At 48.0% G+C, this 17,195-nt stretch overlaps 1 protein-coding gene across 1 annotated transcript in view; it reads left to right on the forward strand.

The window, feature by feature from the left end:
* LOC119449995 (B-box type zinc finger protein ncl-1-like) overlaps positions 1-17,195 on the forward strand; it is a 60,120-nt gene that overhangs the window by 27,548 nt on the left and 15,377 nt on the right. The window contains 2 exon segments of the mRNA XM_049665565.1: positions 4,144-4,225; positions 8,583-8,778. Coding sequence (XP_049521522.1) covers positions 4,144-4,225; positions 8,583-8,778 — 278 coding nt within the window.

Genomic DNA, 17,195 nt, shown 5'->3' on the forward strand with positions numbered 1-17,195 from the left:
CACTTTACCAGTGGCGGCATTGCACAGCCTTCTGTTTGAAATTTTAAACTAACTGTAGAACACAAGTCTATACAGAAACAGAGAGATAGTGTCAGGGATGGAAGTGCTGCGCCAATTGCGCCATCTTGTGCCAAACCATCGTGCTGTGCCAACCTGTGCCAAAACAATAATTTCAAGTGAAGTTGCCAAATTTAGCAGGATGTGTGTGTTCAGTGACAACCACATAGCCATAGACATGAGCTGGCTAGCGCTTAGCCCTGCAATTCAAGCCTAAGCAATCCGTTTCAGCGTCGGCGTAATTGGAGTGTGGGTGTGTTTGTTGGCATAATTGTAACTAGGCCACAAGAAAATGAAAACCGTTGTATGCTATACAGTGCATTAGGAGTGTTTTGTGAAAGTTCTACGCACTTGCACATATGCGGACCAGCTAAGGATGATTTGAATTGGCGCTCATTTCATGGTTCAGTCGGGAAGAAAAGCCGCGCTGAGTAAATGAGGTCGTACAGTCTGCTCAGCGTGTAGCTCATCAGTAGAGGCCGGATCTTTAGGCATTAAAAAAGCATTTTAGGCGCCAAAAATAGGCAGGCAAAACAACGTTTTAGGCCTCCAACGTCGTAAATATAGGCACAATAAATTTTTACATAAATGCAAATAATTTCAAACGAAGACGTGCGTGGCGTATATCTACAATAGGAAAACAAGAAATGTTATTGTCTACGACAGCAGAAAGGCACCAACAGTTGAACATAGCCGTGCAATTGTCCCATAAAACTGCTGAACTAATGACGATCAATTGGCGTAATTCAATAGCCACTGTACTCGAGCGTCGCATATAGTGAAACAGGCATGAAAAAGAATACTTGAAAGCTGGGAATACTGATTAAAAGAAGTGATACTTTATGTCTGCCTGACGCAATCAAATTAAGACACAACAAAAACAGACAAATAAGTTCAAATGCAAGAAAGACTACGATTTATTAAGAAATTAGCATGTTCTTCCATGAGGACTGTTAGGTACAACTCTTGGCAATTTCCTCATATACAATGACAGTATCCGAATTGTACAGGCAAGACGTCCCAACACTGCCAAATACACTTCCGCCCATTTCAAGTGCACATGTTTGAAGCAATCTGTTTGGAGAGCACGCGGAACGTAGTCTTAGAATCACTGTGAAGATTGTGGAAATAATAGCAAACTACCACCATCTCCAGATTTTTGGATTCAAAATTGTGCCTCTTGTCACTGAGAATGATCTCGTACGCTGAGAAGGAACGCCCGACGGCGGTGAACACCTTAAAAAGTAAATTACAAACAAAACAAAAGCCGCGTGCACATCACATTTTTCTTTCTTCTTTTGCTCTTCACTCTCCTTTCCCCTGACGGCTCTCTGCGGTTTCGCATTCGCCAACCGCTCGCGCAGTGTCAGCGCGGCGGCGTATGCTGACCGGCGCGTCCCATTTGAATGCTGCTAGCAGTTGTTTCTCGGGAGTTGGTCGAACTAAAGGACTAGGTTGAACCCCATAGAGTTCCGAACAGTCAATGTTGCCCGGTAACATGAATAACGGTCTCTAACTGCACTCGAAAGCGAAACTTGAGGCTAAATAGTGTTCATATAGGCGCCGATGTTGAAAATGGGCATTTATAGGCATTTAAGCACAAACGGTAAAATAGGCATTTATAGGCACTATAAAAACGCTATAAAAGCCCTTCTTAACCTCTAATTCGTGCTCATATATTAAAGTGGGGCGATAGAAGGGCAAGAAGAAAAAAGGCATTTGCCTAAAATCCTGTCTCTACTCATCAGTTTCGTTATGCATTTTAGTACTCAATTTTTTGCCCTATTGGTACATCTGCGTCGATTACTGGGCGAACACCATGCATGTGACGTTCTGAATCTATTTCGCACGTGCACCAAGTCTGGTTACTGTGATGATAGTGCGACATGCCGACAAGCGACCTGCTTGCTTTCATGAAACTTGTTCGTCACAAATATCCAGTGGCAGCCTCAAACATCACTAAAATTTGTTTTCAGTCGACATTATTTTCTGCCCGGCCACACCACACAAAATTAGGCTTTTGCTGCCGCAGAACACAAGCCAAGGATGTAAAGTTTCATATTTAGTCAACCTTTGCGGCCAAATTGCGGTCGTAAGTAAACGTTCGGCGAAACCACAAACCTCCAAAATTGAATTCGCAGCAATGATGTTCACGACGCGACTTGTGCAGAGTGAGTAAAAAAAATTTAATAAACCATTGTTCGCCGCACTAAATATCGGTTGCCGTTTTACACTGGCTTTATGGCGCCTGTGGCAGAACCGCAAATAAGCCTGAATAATTGAGCTTGTTCAAAATATTGGCCGACGACACCGGAAAGGCAGTGAACATTTTGATCCCTTTATTGTGTGAAAAAAAAAATATCTTAAAACTTTTTCTCGGCAACCGATGTGAAATACTGGCGTGCACTGACCAGTACATCACTTCACATTTATTCTGTGGTATTCTGCTATCTTAACTGAAGGTCGCTTAGGATTAAAAATTACCTCGGGGCACTACGCGAATGGCATTCACTGTACCTGGATGCATGTTGCTCACGGTGGCCTCTGTGACTATTTCTCATTCATTATGCACGAATTGTTTAATTAGCTAAATTTATAAGTTTACCTAATCGATGAGATCTCATTGAAAACGTTGATGACGTTGACAAATCACTGATAACAGCGTTTAAATCAGCCTAGGATTCGAGAAAGAAAGCTTGTGAAATTAAAATCCATGAAAACACTTCTGCACCTGCACACCAAGTATTGCATCAATCTTGACGCAGCCCTTTTAAAAGGGGGGGTACTGGAAATGAGTGGCCGTGCGTTTTTCTTGCTGCGTCAGCAGTTCATGGCACGCATCTTCAGCCCCTAACAAACGTGAAGTAGCGCAATCTTGTAACGGTTCGGAAAGACGGAAAGAGAACCGTTACAGTGGCTCAGGTTTGCACGTTCGTAATATACACAATGCACTGATGACGTTTACCTCTGAGACCCTTTATATTACTACTACGGGGACTCGTTCGCACGTGGATTAAAAAAAAAAGTATGCAGGCTTTCTCTCGTTTGTTTCTTTTCTTTTGTCTGAAAAAAAACACACACACACACAAGACCTACGTCACCACATATGCTCTTATCGGTCATTTCTCGACGGTATTCCACAACCTCTGGATTGGCACCTTATCGAATAAGTACAGTAATAAATATTGATTAAAATTAAATATTCATTAAAATTAAATATTAGTCGCTTCTTTACGATGTAAAACAAAAAAGAAACTCTACAAACATTAACACAAGCCTATCAACATAGAGTGGACGTTGTTCAGGGAAAGCCTGCGGTTATTTTTTTCTTGGTCACATTTAGTTGGCACAATAGGTTTCCTTTGTAGCTTCATGCTACACTGTCAGGTGGATGACAATTTTTCCCCATCATGAATATTGCTCGCCTTGCTGGCTTCTGCAGAACTGATCTGCTGTAACCTAATAGTGTTCTGCAAAGTCAAATAAGGAACACCTTTTCTTCATATGCCTGTATTTCACTCATGTTGAGCTTTATCAATCTGCTCTCAAATGAGTATTTACTGCTCCAAACCTGCTCCAAAGTTCCAAATTTGCTGCTCCCACAGCTGCTCCAAAACTTACTTGGCCGCTTCCATCCCTGTGGCGTATGTAAATATTTTATACCAAAGTGTTAGCATCATTGTCAGCTGGCTTTGGCAGCATTGCGACTTTTAGTAAAATGTATCAACAAGGAGCATATTAGTGGAGTTCTGTACAGCCTTCTTCAAGTAGATGACAGCTTTTACTCATGTGGCACTTCGACACTTTTGACAAGCTTTGCCTGCCTTTGCCACAGTTCTGAAAGGGCAAAAAAGAATGGTTGCAACACATGACTATTTGTGAACTTCACATCCAAGTTTTGCACAGCTCCTCGACCTTAGTGGGGGGGAAAAGCCAGTGGGCTATAAAGCTTCTTAAAATTAATGCAGTACCTGAATTCCTTAAAAACTGTCATTGGGGACCTACTACTAATGAATTGACTCGTGAGGGTCTTAAGCAGGAAATGAGCATTGTAGATTGTTTTGTTGACGAGTTCTTTCCTTACAGTGTCTCCGTCACTGTCTGTGCAATCTGGGTACGTGCCTCCTCCACGTAGTGCCAGTACGAAGTTGAACACGATGCAGATAAGGTACCTGTCACTTGTGTGCGTCCCATTTTGTTTTATACACTTGGTGTGCAAACACAGTGCTGTTACATGAAATGTCTCCTGTTAACCTAACCGTTCAGCTAAAGTTGAGGCTGTGATAAGAAAACAAACAGATGCATTGGAACATGCATGTGTCTGTGAAGATGTGCTGTGCTACAGCACAAATAACCTGCACCATAAATTTAGAATAATACGTATTGTACAGGTTACACATAATTTTTGCCTTGGGCTGCATTGCAATGTCCAATGCCTGAAGCTGTAACTGGTGGCAGATTTTGTCTTACCGTGGAGCCCAAATTTGAGGCAAAATTGGCATGTCAATGTGCTCCACACTTCAGTGAACTGCACTGTGCTTCAGGAGAGAAAAACAGGGAAAGTGGCAATCGCTGTTTATACTACAGAGGTAAATAAAAACGTGCTGTCCAAGGTGAAATTGGTTGTGGGGTGAGGGGGCTATGTTGCCTTGGACAGTCCTGTGTTCTCTTTGCTACGGCCTTTCCTAAACAGAATTCCATGTGATCTCTGATTTCATACAAAAGATTATTTTCTTGTTTACTCTGCCCTAACATTAGTGTGGGGTCGATTTTATGTGGGCTTGAATGATGTATGCAGTTATTTGTGCAGGTTTACGCAAGCCTCCCCCGTTTCTAAGGGCTGCAATTACGAATGCAGGTTACCGGGAGGGGGGGGGGGGGGGGGGCATGTAATATGCACAAAAATACAATAACCATTGCAAACCATCTGAAGCACTTATTGTGCATGCTTTGTTAACTTTGTGTGACTTGCTGCTGCCTTTGTTCTCAAATGCTGCTGAGCATGAGCCCCATCCTTTCAGTTGCTTTCCTTTTTTCCCGTCTGTAGTCTAAAACAAAGTAAAACAAGTGCAGTCTTGTAAGGGAACAATGTGAGTGAATATGTCAAGACAAAGGATTTGCAAATATTTTGGGCAAAAGTAACCCAGCCAGCTTTTAAGAAATGCAGAGGAACTTCAGTACACTTGTCCTTGAGCAATGTGTAGTACAGTGGCACAGCTGAAAACCCCTTAGTGTAAGCACTCGCAAAAACCTATTTGAAAGGTTACACAAAGGTTATCACACTGGAAAAAAAAAAAAAGTTGAGAATGTTCTGAAAGTCAGATCACTCTATGTACATGTCCTTCCCAAGTGCATTAACTTGGCTCTAAAAACAAAAGTGACACAGTTGTCACTGTGAAGGGTGGGTGAAAGTGATCGATTTTTAGCATTGCATTGTAAACGAAAAGATGAGAGGGAGGGACATTTACGCATAGAATTGACCTTTTTCCAGTAAGGGAACCCTCTAGTGGCCGCCACTTGAACTAAATCTGACGGCCAAGACGCGAACACTCCTGTCCCTTTTTGCCTTTACACAGTGGTAGCGTTTGACTAAGCAGTTTCTGGCGAAGTCCCTTCTTCTTCCTCTCCTTTTTTTTCTCTCTCTCTTGCTTGGTGTTGTTAAAGTAGCTTCTCATTATTTGCGCTCTAGCGCGCCCGTATTGGCTCACATGTGGCAATAACAACTTTTTATTTTACTAACGCAGGGGCAACATGCCAAATGTGACATAAAAAATTATTGCAGTATAATGTGACACAGTGAGTGTGTAGCTTTGGTCTCATGAAATGCATTCCAGTGGGACTGTGTCGCAGCATTCCCCTTTTTGTTTGGCCTCGCGTAACCATGCGGCTATTTTCACGATGCATGCAGTAACGCTTTCGTCAGCCAATGGTTAAAACTCTGTGATACACACACCAGTAGAATTAAACAGTGCCGAGACTGCCAAATTAGTCTTAAGGCAGCAAGTGCGATTAGTGTTTACAGCACTGGTGCCACGCTGTTACCAGAACGCAGGCTTGCCTCATTCAGCAAGAATCACGTGATGGCTCACTAGTAACATGGCTTATTTTTAGTAACTTAATCATGTGCGCCCCATCAGTACTACATGTACAACATTCCATGCCGGTTAGGATGCCCGGCTAGGCTGCGGAGGGTGCGTGGTTCGATCCCCACTGCCGAACACCCACCGGTTCATAAGACGGGTACAAGCCCCCTCTGTCCCAGCGTCCGGCTTTCCAGAAGTGCGTTGCTTGGGAGAGGTTCATTTAGGCCCCCCTTTGCTGGCTATGCAAAAACCAAGACAAATGAAGCATAAGACTTGAAAAAAAGCAGTCTGGCGATCTCATGCCGCCAACTCCCATAGTTACTGTGCACCTGGCCGGGAGTGCGCTTGCACATATTGTACCGGTAGGTACTCGATGGCAGTACTCGTCTGCCTCCCACAGCAATGGTAGATGCTCAGCTATTTCACCAAAGTGGTGGTGGGACAAGGGGTGCCCAGAGGCCTTAGCAGATCTCCGAAGGCCCCCTATCAAGATGAGAACCCATATAAACAACCAAACGCCAGGTCGGCCAGATCATAGTGCATCTCTACCCATGAGGAAATAACCAGTGTGTTTTCCACGTCACCAGGATTCAAACCTACTACAGTGTAGACCACTTATAACGTAAGTCGCCGGAGTCGCGAATGTCCGCACTATAAGCGGTACCGTACGCACTATAACCAAAGCAGCAATTTTCAAGGCCCGCACATATGCAAAATGTGTGCACCGAGCAGCCACGCGTATGAGACAGTCGAGGAATGCGGCTAGAACGTTTGGATTCAATTTACAGTTGAATCTCGTTAATTCGAAATAATTCACGCCGCGGCGCCTCTGACCGGCATTGCTCTGTCACCGCCATGGGTAAAAGCTTAGAAAAGACCCCTCAATGTCGCACGCGAACAAAACATAAAAAAGGAAGAAAAAAAACACAGCAGAAATTTCACCCTCTCTCAAATGGCAAGGTCACCGATTCGGCGTTGCACCGGAAGATGAGTGTATGTGCCGATGTCTCAGCCACGCTACCGTAGCCACGCGTAAAAAATGGCAGTGAACCCTTCTTTCTCCTTTATGCTTTCTCTACTTTCTAGTCACGTGTTGACCTTGCACGCTGCGGCTACGGCGCAGAGGGAAGCAGTGGCACTGTCCCAGGCCGGCCAACGAAACTGCCCACGCCGGCAAACGCCCCCTTCCCGATAACGGCAGAAAACGAAACTTCGGGGAGCTGGCGCCGGGCCGGCTGGAACGGTGGTGGGCGCGCATGGTGACAGTCGAATCTCAGGGAGCTACGAGGGAGGGCAAGGGGAGCCACCGAAGCAGCGGAGTTGCCGAGGCGAAATCTGCTTCCCTGCCCCCCCTCCTCCCTCACATTCCACGGTCTCCGCTTGCGCCCTTCCTGCGTGCCGTGCCTGCGCCACCTGCTCCCTGAAATTTTGTTTGCTGCCGTTATCGTGAAGTGAGCGTTGGCAGTTTTGTGGCCCTCGCTCGCTATGCACGCCGTGATATTTCACGACTCGCACTCAAGATTATGCTTTCAGCCTCACTGGCTGTTCGTTCGCACCACGTGCCATTCTCCTCCACTTCGTCTCTTTCTTGCTCGCACTCCTTGGGGCGCCAGTTTGAGGGGCGCGTTCGCCGTCTCCGCTGACTTCCGTACTCCCAGGCAGCCGCACTGTAACCTATATTTCGTTTCCCGCAACTGCACTATAAGCAATACGTGTATACATGGAGTGCTATGGGAAAATTAACGGTAGCCTGAAAAAACCGCATTATATCCGGTCCTGCACTATAAGCGGTTACGTTATAATTGGTCTATACTGTACCATATAAGGCAGATATTCCAACATTTCACCACTGTTGCAGGGTTGCGTTAGCACAGCAAGTCGCAACCCCGTCGGAGGCCTGTCACAAACGCTCTAGTGTTGGTTCAAGGAGTCGTTTTCATTGACAAAACATTTTGAAGTCTTTCCAACAGAACTGCTAAAGTGTTTCCTTAACCACTTTTTTTCCCCAGAACACGAGCAAAATTATTTTGTTCAGACCCTCAAGCTCAGAAGATTGCCGTGGATCATGCAAGAGATCCCGCACTCACTTTACACACCTGCCATGTGGTAATGGCAGTGCAGCTTGGCTGCAGCTGGAAGCCAGGGTGCATGCACATAGCTGAATTGGAAAAAGGTCCAACTGGATGCTAGCAGCTATTGGAACCCTGTAGGCCTACAGAACAGTCTGGGAGCTTGTTGGTTGAGTTGGAACATGAAGTTCTCCATTTTGAGTGTGCAGAGCTTACTTTGAGGGCTTTGCTTTGAGCCAAATTTTCAAATTCACTTTTTGTTTAGGTGTGACTCGTGCACCTAAATTGAAGGTTCTGCAGTGCGTGCTATAGCTTGAAAGGGAAGTTGTGACTGGTGTTATAATGATGTTCTATGGCTTCTTTTAACGAACAGGTGCAAATTTGGCCAATTGGGCCCGAGCAAGGGCCAGTTCAGCTCACCCCATGGCTTCTGCTTGGGCCTAGATGAAGAGATTATAGTGGCCGACACCAACAATCATCGCATCCAGGTGTTTGACAAGTCTGGGGAGTTTAAGTACACCTTTGGAGTGGCTGGAAAGGAGGAAGGACAGCTGTGGTATCCCCGAAAGGTGCTGCTTTTAGTATTATTTTTGGAACTCTTATCTGTTAGCAAGGGAAGTACAGTTGACACTAGTTGCAACGAACTGTAATCCAGCAAGAGAAAGGTCCGTTCTGTCTGAAGTCTGTTGTGTTCAAAATTATGGCTGCGGTATGTTGCAAAATGGTGTAATGTCGCATTGACCGCTGTCCTAACTGAAGGCAAGCACAAAAACAATGAAAACATCAAAATTAAAGCAAATACTAAATAAACGGGTTTACACAGTTAGTAAACGTACAACCACGCGGCATGGTGTTTTGCTGTCTACTGTTTTGCGGACGCTGGTTGTGGAAATGTAACAGTTTCCCTGCACTAGAGTATATAATCACCTGCACAACGGCAAGCTTAACAGCCATCACAACGGGGGGTAACTGGTCGGCTGGATTCTCACCGTGCCAGCCACCCGGCCCTAGCATGTTGCTGCTGGTGACACAAAAATCAGCTACACTTTGTTTTTCATTCAACACAACAGTCGGTAGAATAAACCATGGCTTAATATAATCTTTCGCAAAAAGCGACAACCACTGTCAAACCTGTAGCACAAATGAGAACTGTGATACAAAACAAGTTCAATTCAAGCCCACATTCAGCTGCCGCTGCACTGCATACAAGACGGCTTGATCGCATACGCGCTTAGAGTCTAGACATTGCGAATGGCAGTGCCATAGTCTTTTTCTGTGCCAGTTGATGCGATGAAAAATGCGTTTTCAAAACGATGCATTTTGCGATCAACAGTGGTGGTTTTTGAAGTGTCGTATGCTATGGAGTCTCATAGCGGATTAGGCCTAGCGGCACTTTCTACACTTCAGTGGTGTAAGCCACTTGCATTGGCTAGCAATGTATTCCGCAACGCACACCGTTATGGAAAGCTTGGCACTAGTGTGTTCATCCTTAAAAATAAAAATAAAAAGTACATTTTTGTACATTCCCCAAGTGACTAGGAAGTACAGTAAAACCTCGATAATTCGAACTCGGTTAATTCGAAATTTCGGTTAATTTGAAGAATGAGCGGTCCCGTCATTCTCAATGCAAATTCAACCGGATAATTTGAATGGCTCACGTGGCTCTATTCGGATAATTCGAAGTTTCCGGCTGGTAGCAATGTGCGGCGGTTAGGTTGGGGCACTCCGTAGAGTCGCCAACCAATTTTCCGAGCTCGTGGGGACTGAAAAATAGTTCGAAAAACTCGTTAGGCAAAGAAAATTATTAGTGCGGCTTAAAAAAAAAACTGTAATAATGCCCTGCCTCATACTACGCTTGGAGGGGATCGACTTCCTTGGATTTGCGCAGCAGTGACGTTGTCTCCGTGTACAGTCGACACGAACGTCACCGCGTTGGCGATCTCTGCCAACGGAGTTCGCCATGGAGATCCAAGAAACAAGCTTCGAAGGCACAGGAGGTGGCGCCGATCACTGAGACATGGGTCTCCGAGATACCTGCTCAATGTACACGCCGCGTTCAAAATAGTAACCGAAACTTTAGAGATAAAAAAAAATTGCTGAATTAACAAGCGTGGAGTCAGCGCGCACGAGCGCAGCCGCCGCAGCAGCGAGCGAAGGTTCGTGCGGTCTATCGCTTCAACGGAAACTGAGCGGTGAAAGCACAGCGCATGGGTCAGGGCCGTCTGGAGATCGCTTTCAAGATACGGTGCGCGCGAGAACCCGCTACGGCGCTAAGTACGCAGTTGTTAGAAGAATAGAAGTCCCCCCCCCCCCCCAATGGCCTTTCGCGCGAGGGAGGAAATCGCGTTTACGCTCCGCCGTGCGTTCGCTCTCCATGAAAGCGCGCGTCCCCCGTGCACTGTCACTCGCACATACGGCGGGCGCACGGCAATAAAAAAACATACCACAACAAATGGTTAAAAGGATAGTGCAGAGCGCATATACTAGAAAATAAAAAGAAAAAGTGCAGTACTCTGGAGCGTTATATCAGCCAAGGAAGAGCGGCCATGGCCTCCGAGACGGGAGGATGGCGCGAGCTTTCTATTGATAGCGCGTGCCTTCCAATCGTGGAGGGTATACAGTGAGCCACTGGAATCCAAGCCAGTGCAAAATCCAACATGGCGGCCTCCAAGATTGGGTAGTGTGGCTCGGAAAGAGTGATATTTAGTCTGGGAAATCGACCTTTGGGGTCTCAATTCGTCCGAAAAATTGGGTGCGAAAATGCATGAACTCAATGGGAACCCCGACGGTGCATTTTTGAAGTCCGGTATATCCATCAAGTCCAAATTTTTGAAGTCAAACACCCCCATGCCCGCTTTCGCGGCAGTTATCGATTCCGTGAACATCGTTCGCAACTTTGTTGAGTGCAGTGCGGGTGATATTTGTATGCTACGTGCTGTGAGCCAGCTGGAGAGCATGGCACTAGGGGCGGCGAACTACCGCGCCAAGTAATCCCGCATCAATGATTACTTCGAGTAATCTTTCTCGGACATGGAAAATAAAGATGGTTACTTTTTGCGGCAAGTTCTTGCTTGTTTTCTTTTTTTTTTAATCATTTCGGTTAATTCGAAAATCCGCTTACTTCGAAGAATTTTCGTGGTCCGGCGACCTTTGAATTATCGAGGTTTTACTGTAGTTCAGTGTAGTGCACTGCTGCATGCAAGCATTGCCACAGCAAAGTAAATTGTATTTATACCGTCTAGACAAACTTGACAAAAGAATTTGTCCATTATAGCTGGGTCCGCTAAAAACAAAATTTGTTGCAGATAGACCGGATTAAGTGAGCAGAATGGTCTGTTATATCTGCAAGTATGTATAGTAAAACCTCGTTAATTTGACCCTCGTTAATTCAGAAAATTGGACAATTAGGACTGATCCTCTGGTCCTGGCTGGTGTATGCTTATTCAATGCAATCAAACTCTCGTTAATACAGACACACTTGGCTGCACATCGGTTCATTGGGACAACTTTCGGAGCGGCGAATGTGAGATGCAAAAAAGCAACAACGGCGCTACGTCCAATCAAAACGAAGCGACGGAGTCCGCATCGCCATAGTCGTCTGATCGTACATGAATGACAGCAAAACTGGAACGCTTCGTGCCTATTTGTTCATATAAAGCCTTTATTCTAGCGTTTACCGCCGCGCATAGCACAGCATTGGCCGCGGGCCATCATGACTGCGTAGTCGCCATCCATGATCGCGTCGATAGCGGCAGTAGTTCCGCTTTGACTCGTCCAGCGCGTACCTTCACAACTGCTTAGTCGCCATCCACGATTGCGTCGTTAGCGGTCGCGCATATGTAACGCAGGAGACATGGCGGTCGTGCGAAGCTCTGTTTATTGGGAGCATCTTCTTCCTCCTTCACCACTACTGCACCGCACCGTCCCTGTGCGGTTCGTCACACGCTTCTCCCTCCCCCCGAGAAAGTCGTAGGTGTAGGGACGGATGATATCGTCTTAATCTCCCCACATGTACGATGTCAGTCTGGCGACCGAGTGGGGCCACGCTGCGGTCGATCTCGTAGTTTACAGCAGAGATTTTGCGTATGATCGTATACGGTCCTTCCATTATTGTACTGAGTTTACTGCGGTTGGGGTGCCAGGGTGTCTCGTATAGAACACAGTCCCCCACTTGAAGCTCTGAGGGAAGAAATTTCTTGTCGTATATGAGCTTGTTTTTATGCCAGGGAATTGCGGACCGCATTTGCGGGAGCTTCCTGCAGGCTCTCGGTAACGTTGGAGAGGAGCTTGGGGTAGGATGGTGTGCCGTACATAAGGAAGCAGGGTGGGTAGCCCGTGACCTCGTGGGGTGTTTTGTTGTACTCATCGACGTCAGAGAGGAGACGCATCCATGGTTTTCGGGGTTCGTCGTTGATCTTGCAGCGAAGGCGAGTGATTATGGACTGATTAGTGCGCCAATTTAAGCCATCACACTGTGGGCGTTGTGAGCTTGTGTAAAGCTGATGAATGTTATGTTTGAGGAATTGCTTGAATTTGTCAGCGGTGAATCCTGTGCCACGGTCGGAAAGGAACTTCTGAGGCTTTCCAGCAATGAAAAGACTCTTCAGGCAGGTAATATAGGCGTCACAGGTCTCATTTCTGTGTGCAAAAGCACACACGTAACGGGTGGCGTGGTCATTGGCCAAGTGAATGAATCTTTTGGAGGACCCGTAGTTGGCAAAACCTCCGATAGTGTCCATGGCCAGAAGATCAAACGGTTGCTCCGTGGGTAGTAATGACTCTAAGGAACCAAAACGTTTGGTTTTCGTCTTCTTGCAGCACTGGCAAGTATCGCAGTGTCGGAACGTATTCAGAAACGTCGGTGACGATGTCAGGCCAATAATATTGTGGAGAGAGAAGTCGCAATGTCTTCTTTACTCCGACATGACCGAAAGCGTCATGAGCCTTCCGAAGAAGAGAAGACCGGAGAGCAAAAGGAACGTAGACTTTTCGAATCCCTCTGCGTGTCACTATGGTCATTCCATTCTCAATGGTATGCTTGCAAGGTGGTTTGTCGTGGTGGGGCTCTCGCAGTTGTTCAGCAGATAGGAGCTGAATAATGGGGTTTCTAGACAGTGCATCGGCTTCGATGTTGTTAATGCCCTTTTGGTGCTTGATGATGTGGGGTCTCACACATGCTCTTGGGACAAAGGGACGACAACACAGTAGTGCAAACAATCAAAAGGGCATTTATTGCACCTTTCATACACTAATGCACACTAGCCGAATTACAATCAATAGAACATTCACACGGGCGCGCGACAAATCAAGGAAGTCGGACTCACCGCGACCCGATAGCGAGCGAATACATTAGCCCCATGCTATGACACCATCGCCTACAGTAGCCGACGGATTTTTCGGACTCCAAAAATTCGGACTTGTTGGATATTCCGGACTTCATAAATGTACTGGCAGGATTCCCATAGAGCTAATGCATTTTCGCGACCGATTTTTCGGACGAATCTAGGTGCCAATGTTCGATTTTCCGGACTAAATCGCTCGCTCCGAGCCACGCTACCCGAGCTTGGAGGCCGCCATGTTGGATTTTCCGCTGGCTTGGCCGGCCTTGGCTTCCAGTGCCCCCCTGTGTAGCCTTCAAGATTAGCACACTCACACTATCCTCTCATCTCCGAGGTCATGCCCGCTCTTCGTTGGCCGACAAAACGTTCCAAAAAGCGGGACTTGCTTTTTTTTGGGGGGGGGGGGGGGGGGGGTCAGCTCGGCACTAACGTCATATCACTTAAGCGGAATCCGGGTTTCTTCTTCTTTTTTTTTTTTTTTTTTTTTTTAAGTTTCGGTTGCACGGTACGCTGTGTGCGGGTGAAAGCTTGCGAGGGTCAGCCGGCAACCGCAAACACGCGAGAGAGGCAGGCGACCGGAGGCGCGCGCGGACTTCGTTCGCTCACGGGGCACGGGAAGAAGGCGGCGGAGACGGTGGGGAGTTGCATTCAGCTCTTGGGGCTGCTGTCGACGGAGCTGCCGCGCAGGCACCGTATCTTGAAAGCGATCTGCTATGTGGCCGAAGTGTGCGCCCGCGATCTGCGATGGGTACAAAGGGCGTGCGCCAAGTGCCAGTAGCTTCATATGCGCCGTTTTTTTTTCTTTCTTTTTTTTTTCGGCTTTCGCGTTAAAGCGAGCGAATAGACAGCGCGAAGGTCAATTTGCCCGCGGTCATCGAGCGAGATGTGTTCATGTAACCTGTGCGCGCGTGACACCGTGCTTATTTAGTTAGGAAGCGCATATTTACAACTTTATACGGCCGATAAAACTAACATCCTTACTTCGTATCGCTGTCTGTTAATTTGCTATCGCAATCGATGCTCCGCCTTTTGGGCGAAACTGCGACATTTTTCTTAAGCCGCTCTAAGCCTCTATTTTTTTCTCTCGGGGGGGGGGGGGGGGGAGGGAAGGGGGAGAGTTTTTCGGGCTGTTTGGTTTTTCGGACTGCTCGATTTTTCGGACTATTTTTCGGTCCCCGCGAAGTCCGGAAAATCGGTCGGCTACTGTAGTCGTTCACGTGTACAGTCACGCGAACGGTGGCACGCTCGAACGATCCGTGTTCGTCCATACCGGTGTCCTGCTCTTAGCCTCGCGCGACGGTCGTGCGAAGCGGGCCGGCGCACGCGCGAAGTGTTCGTGCGTGTTGGTCGCCGACCCCAAGCCAAAGAGAGAGCGCCTTCGACCTTTTTCTTCCAAGTCACCCCGCCGTTCAGTGGCGTTAGCATCGCGACACTCGCGCCATCTCTCGCAACGCGCCGCAACCACTACGACCGCCTCCGCCGTGCGGTGAAGCCGGACCACAGGAGACGCGCGAGAGTCGCGCATCCCCACATCCCTTCAACCTTAAATCACTACACATACTCCGGCGAAACATGTCACAAGGTCTATCAACGCGCGCGTCGCGAGCAAAAGCTAGTACATGCGACAGTGGCGTCGCCGAGGAAATGTCCACACGTTTTCTATAACATGCGAGCCGACATTGTCTCGGGGGTTCACCCCTGGCTTCCGTTAATCACAGCATCAGCTCTGCAGATTCGATGGCACTACTCTAGCACAGGACTCCGGAAACGGCGACGCAGAAGTCGGCACGAGCAAGCGTTGCTCGTGCCCTGCCGGCGAGAGCCGCTGTAGCCGTTGGTGACTGCCGGCTCTTTTCCCAGCCGCTGAGGGTAACGAGCCGGACACAGGTGGCCGCCAAAATCGCTGCGCCGAACTGGCCATAGGCATCTGCATCGCCTGGGGTAGCTCGTTCGTAGGCCGGGGCAGCAGCGCAGACGATGTGCAGGTGACAGCAAACCAGGGGTGACTCCGCTCACGCTGCATACACACAACGCACTCGACAAACACTTAAGTAGTGCAAGGGAGAGGAATTCGGCCCAGGCATCGCCCACGTGGTACGATGTTCAATTCGGCTAGCAAAAATTTCGGGTGGCATTTCAGATGCTAAGTTCACGTGAACAAAGCTTGCTTTCTTGAGTCGAACGAGTAATTTCAATTCATGCGAGGCGAACTAATGAGGGAAGCAATGTGCGACACCTCAACACCACGGTCGACCAGGTTGTGTCCCTCAACGTGCGACAGGCGGCTTTGTAAAGCCTTAGGCCTAATGCGTCGCTACCCTGACTGACAACAACCGGCATCAAAAAAAAAACATCACCCAAAATGGGCACAACAGGCAGCCGCGAGAAGACGTTAGCTCTTTGAGGTGGTGCTACCCCGCTCGGTGCACACAGCATCCGAGTTGGCGGCGCCCACCGTCCCAGACTGTGTAGGAGCGCCCGGTGCCGGACCGCAATACCAGTCAGCCCGTAGAAGGCACCCGTGGCCCGCGGCCACCCGGCTCCCTGAGCCGCGACTTCCGAAGTCAAAGAGATAGAAGAAGCTATTTACATAAAAAATTCGGACCACCCACGAGGCTTCCGTACTCACTCGCTTCAGGCTTGCCACCGCTCCGCGGGCGCTAGGCCTCGCTCTCCCAGGATGCAGACCACGTGGCTCTCGTACCGACGAGTATACAGTACTTCAACAAAACACTCGCGAAATGGCTTAGCATGTTGAAAAGTTCAAACACGCTACAGCAACCGTCGCCTCGCTCAAGAAAGCACACCGCCGACACTAGCGATCAAAATCCACGCTAGGACTACGCTTCGGTTGAAACATCTCGAACCGAGCAAAACTGTAAAATTATCGTTTGATGCCCCAAGAGGTCCACGTTGGGCAGCCAGATGTAGGGTCTCACACATGCTCTTGGGACAAAGGGACGACAACACAGTATTTCATACACTAATGCACACTAGCCAAATTACAACCAGTAGAACATTCACACGGGCGCGCGACAAATCAAGGAAGTCCGACTCACCGCGACCCGATAGCGAGCGAATACGTTAGCCCCATGCTATGACACCATCGCCTAGTCGTTCACGTGTACAGCAGTCACGCGAACGGTGGCACGCTCGAACGATCCGTGTTCGTCCATACCGGTGTCCTGCTCTTAGCCTCGCGCGACGGTCGCGCGAAGCGGGCCGGCGTACGCGCGAAGTGTTCGTGCGTGTTGGTCGCCGACCCCAAGCCAAAAAGAGAGCGCCTTCGACCTTTTTCTCCCAAGTCACCCTGCCGTTCGGTGGCGTTAGCATCGCGACACTCGCGCCATCTCTCGCAACGCGCCGCAACCACTACGACCGCCTCCGCCGTGCGGTGAAGCCGGACCACAGGAGACGCGCGAGAGTCGCGCATTCCCACAATGTTTACGTCGTACATGGAGAGCTTTAAGGACCATCGGAACAGACGGCCTCGAGGATTTTTGATGTTCTTAAAGCCATTGCAACGCCGCGTGATCGGTGATCACAGTGAAAGGTTTTCCATGTAGATAACAATGCCATTTATCTATGGCATCAATAATTGCTAAACATTCAAGTTCTGTGATGGCGTAATTGATTTCATGCTTTAG

Source organism: Dermacentor silvarum, chromosome 4, assembly GCF_013339745.2.
Source record: "Dermacentor silvarum isolate Dsil-2018 chromosome 4, BIME_Dsil_1.4, whole genome shotgun sequence".
Taxonomy (NCBI): domain Eukaryota; kingdom Metazoa; phylum Arthropoda; class Arachnida; order Ixodida; family Ixodidae; genus Dermacentor; species Dermacentor silvarum.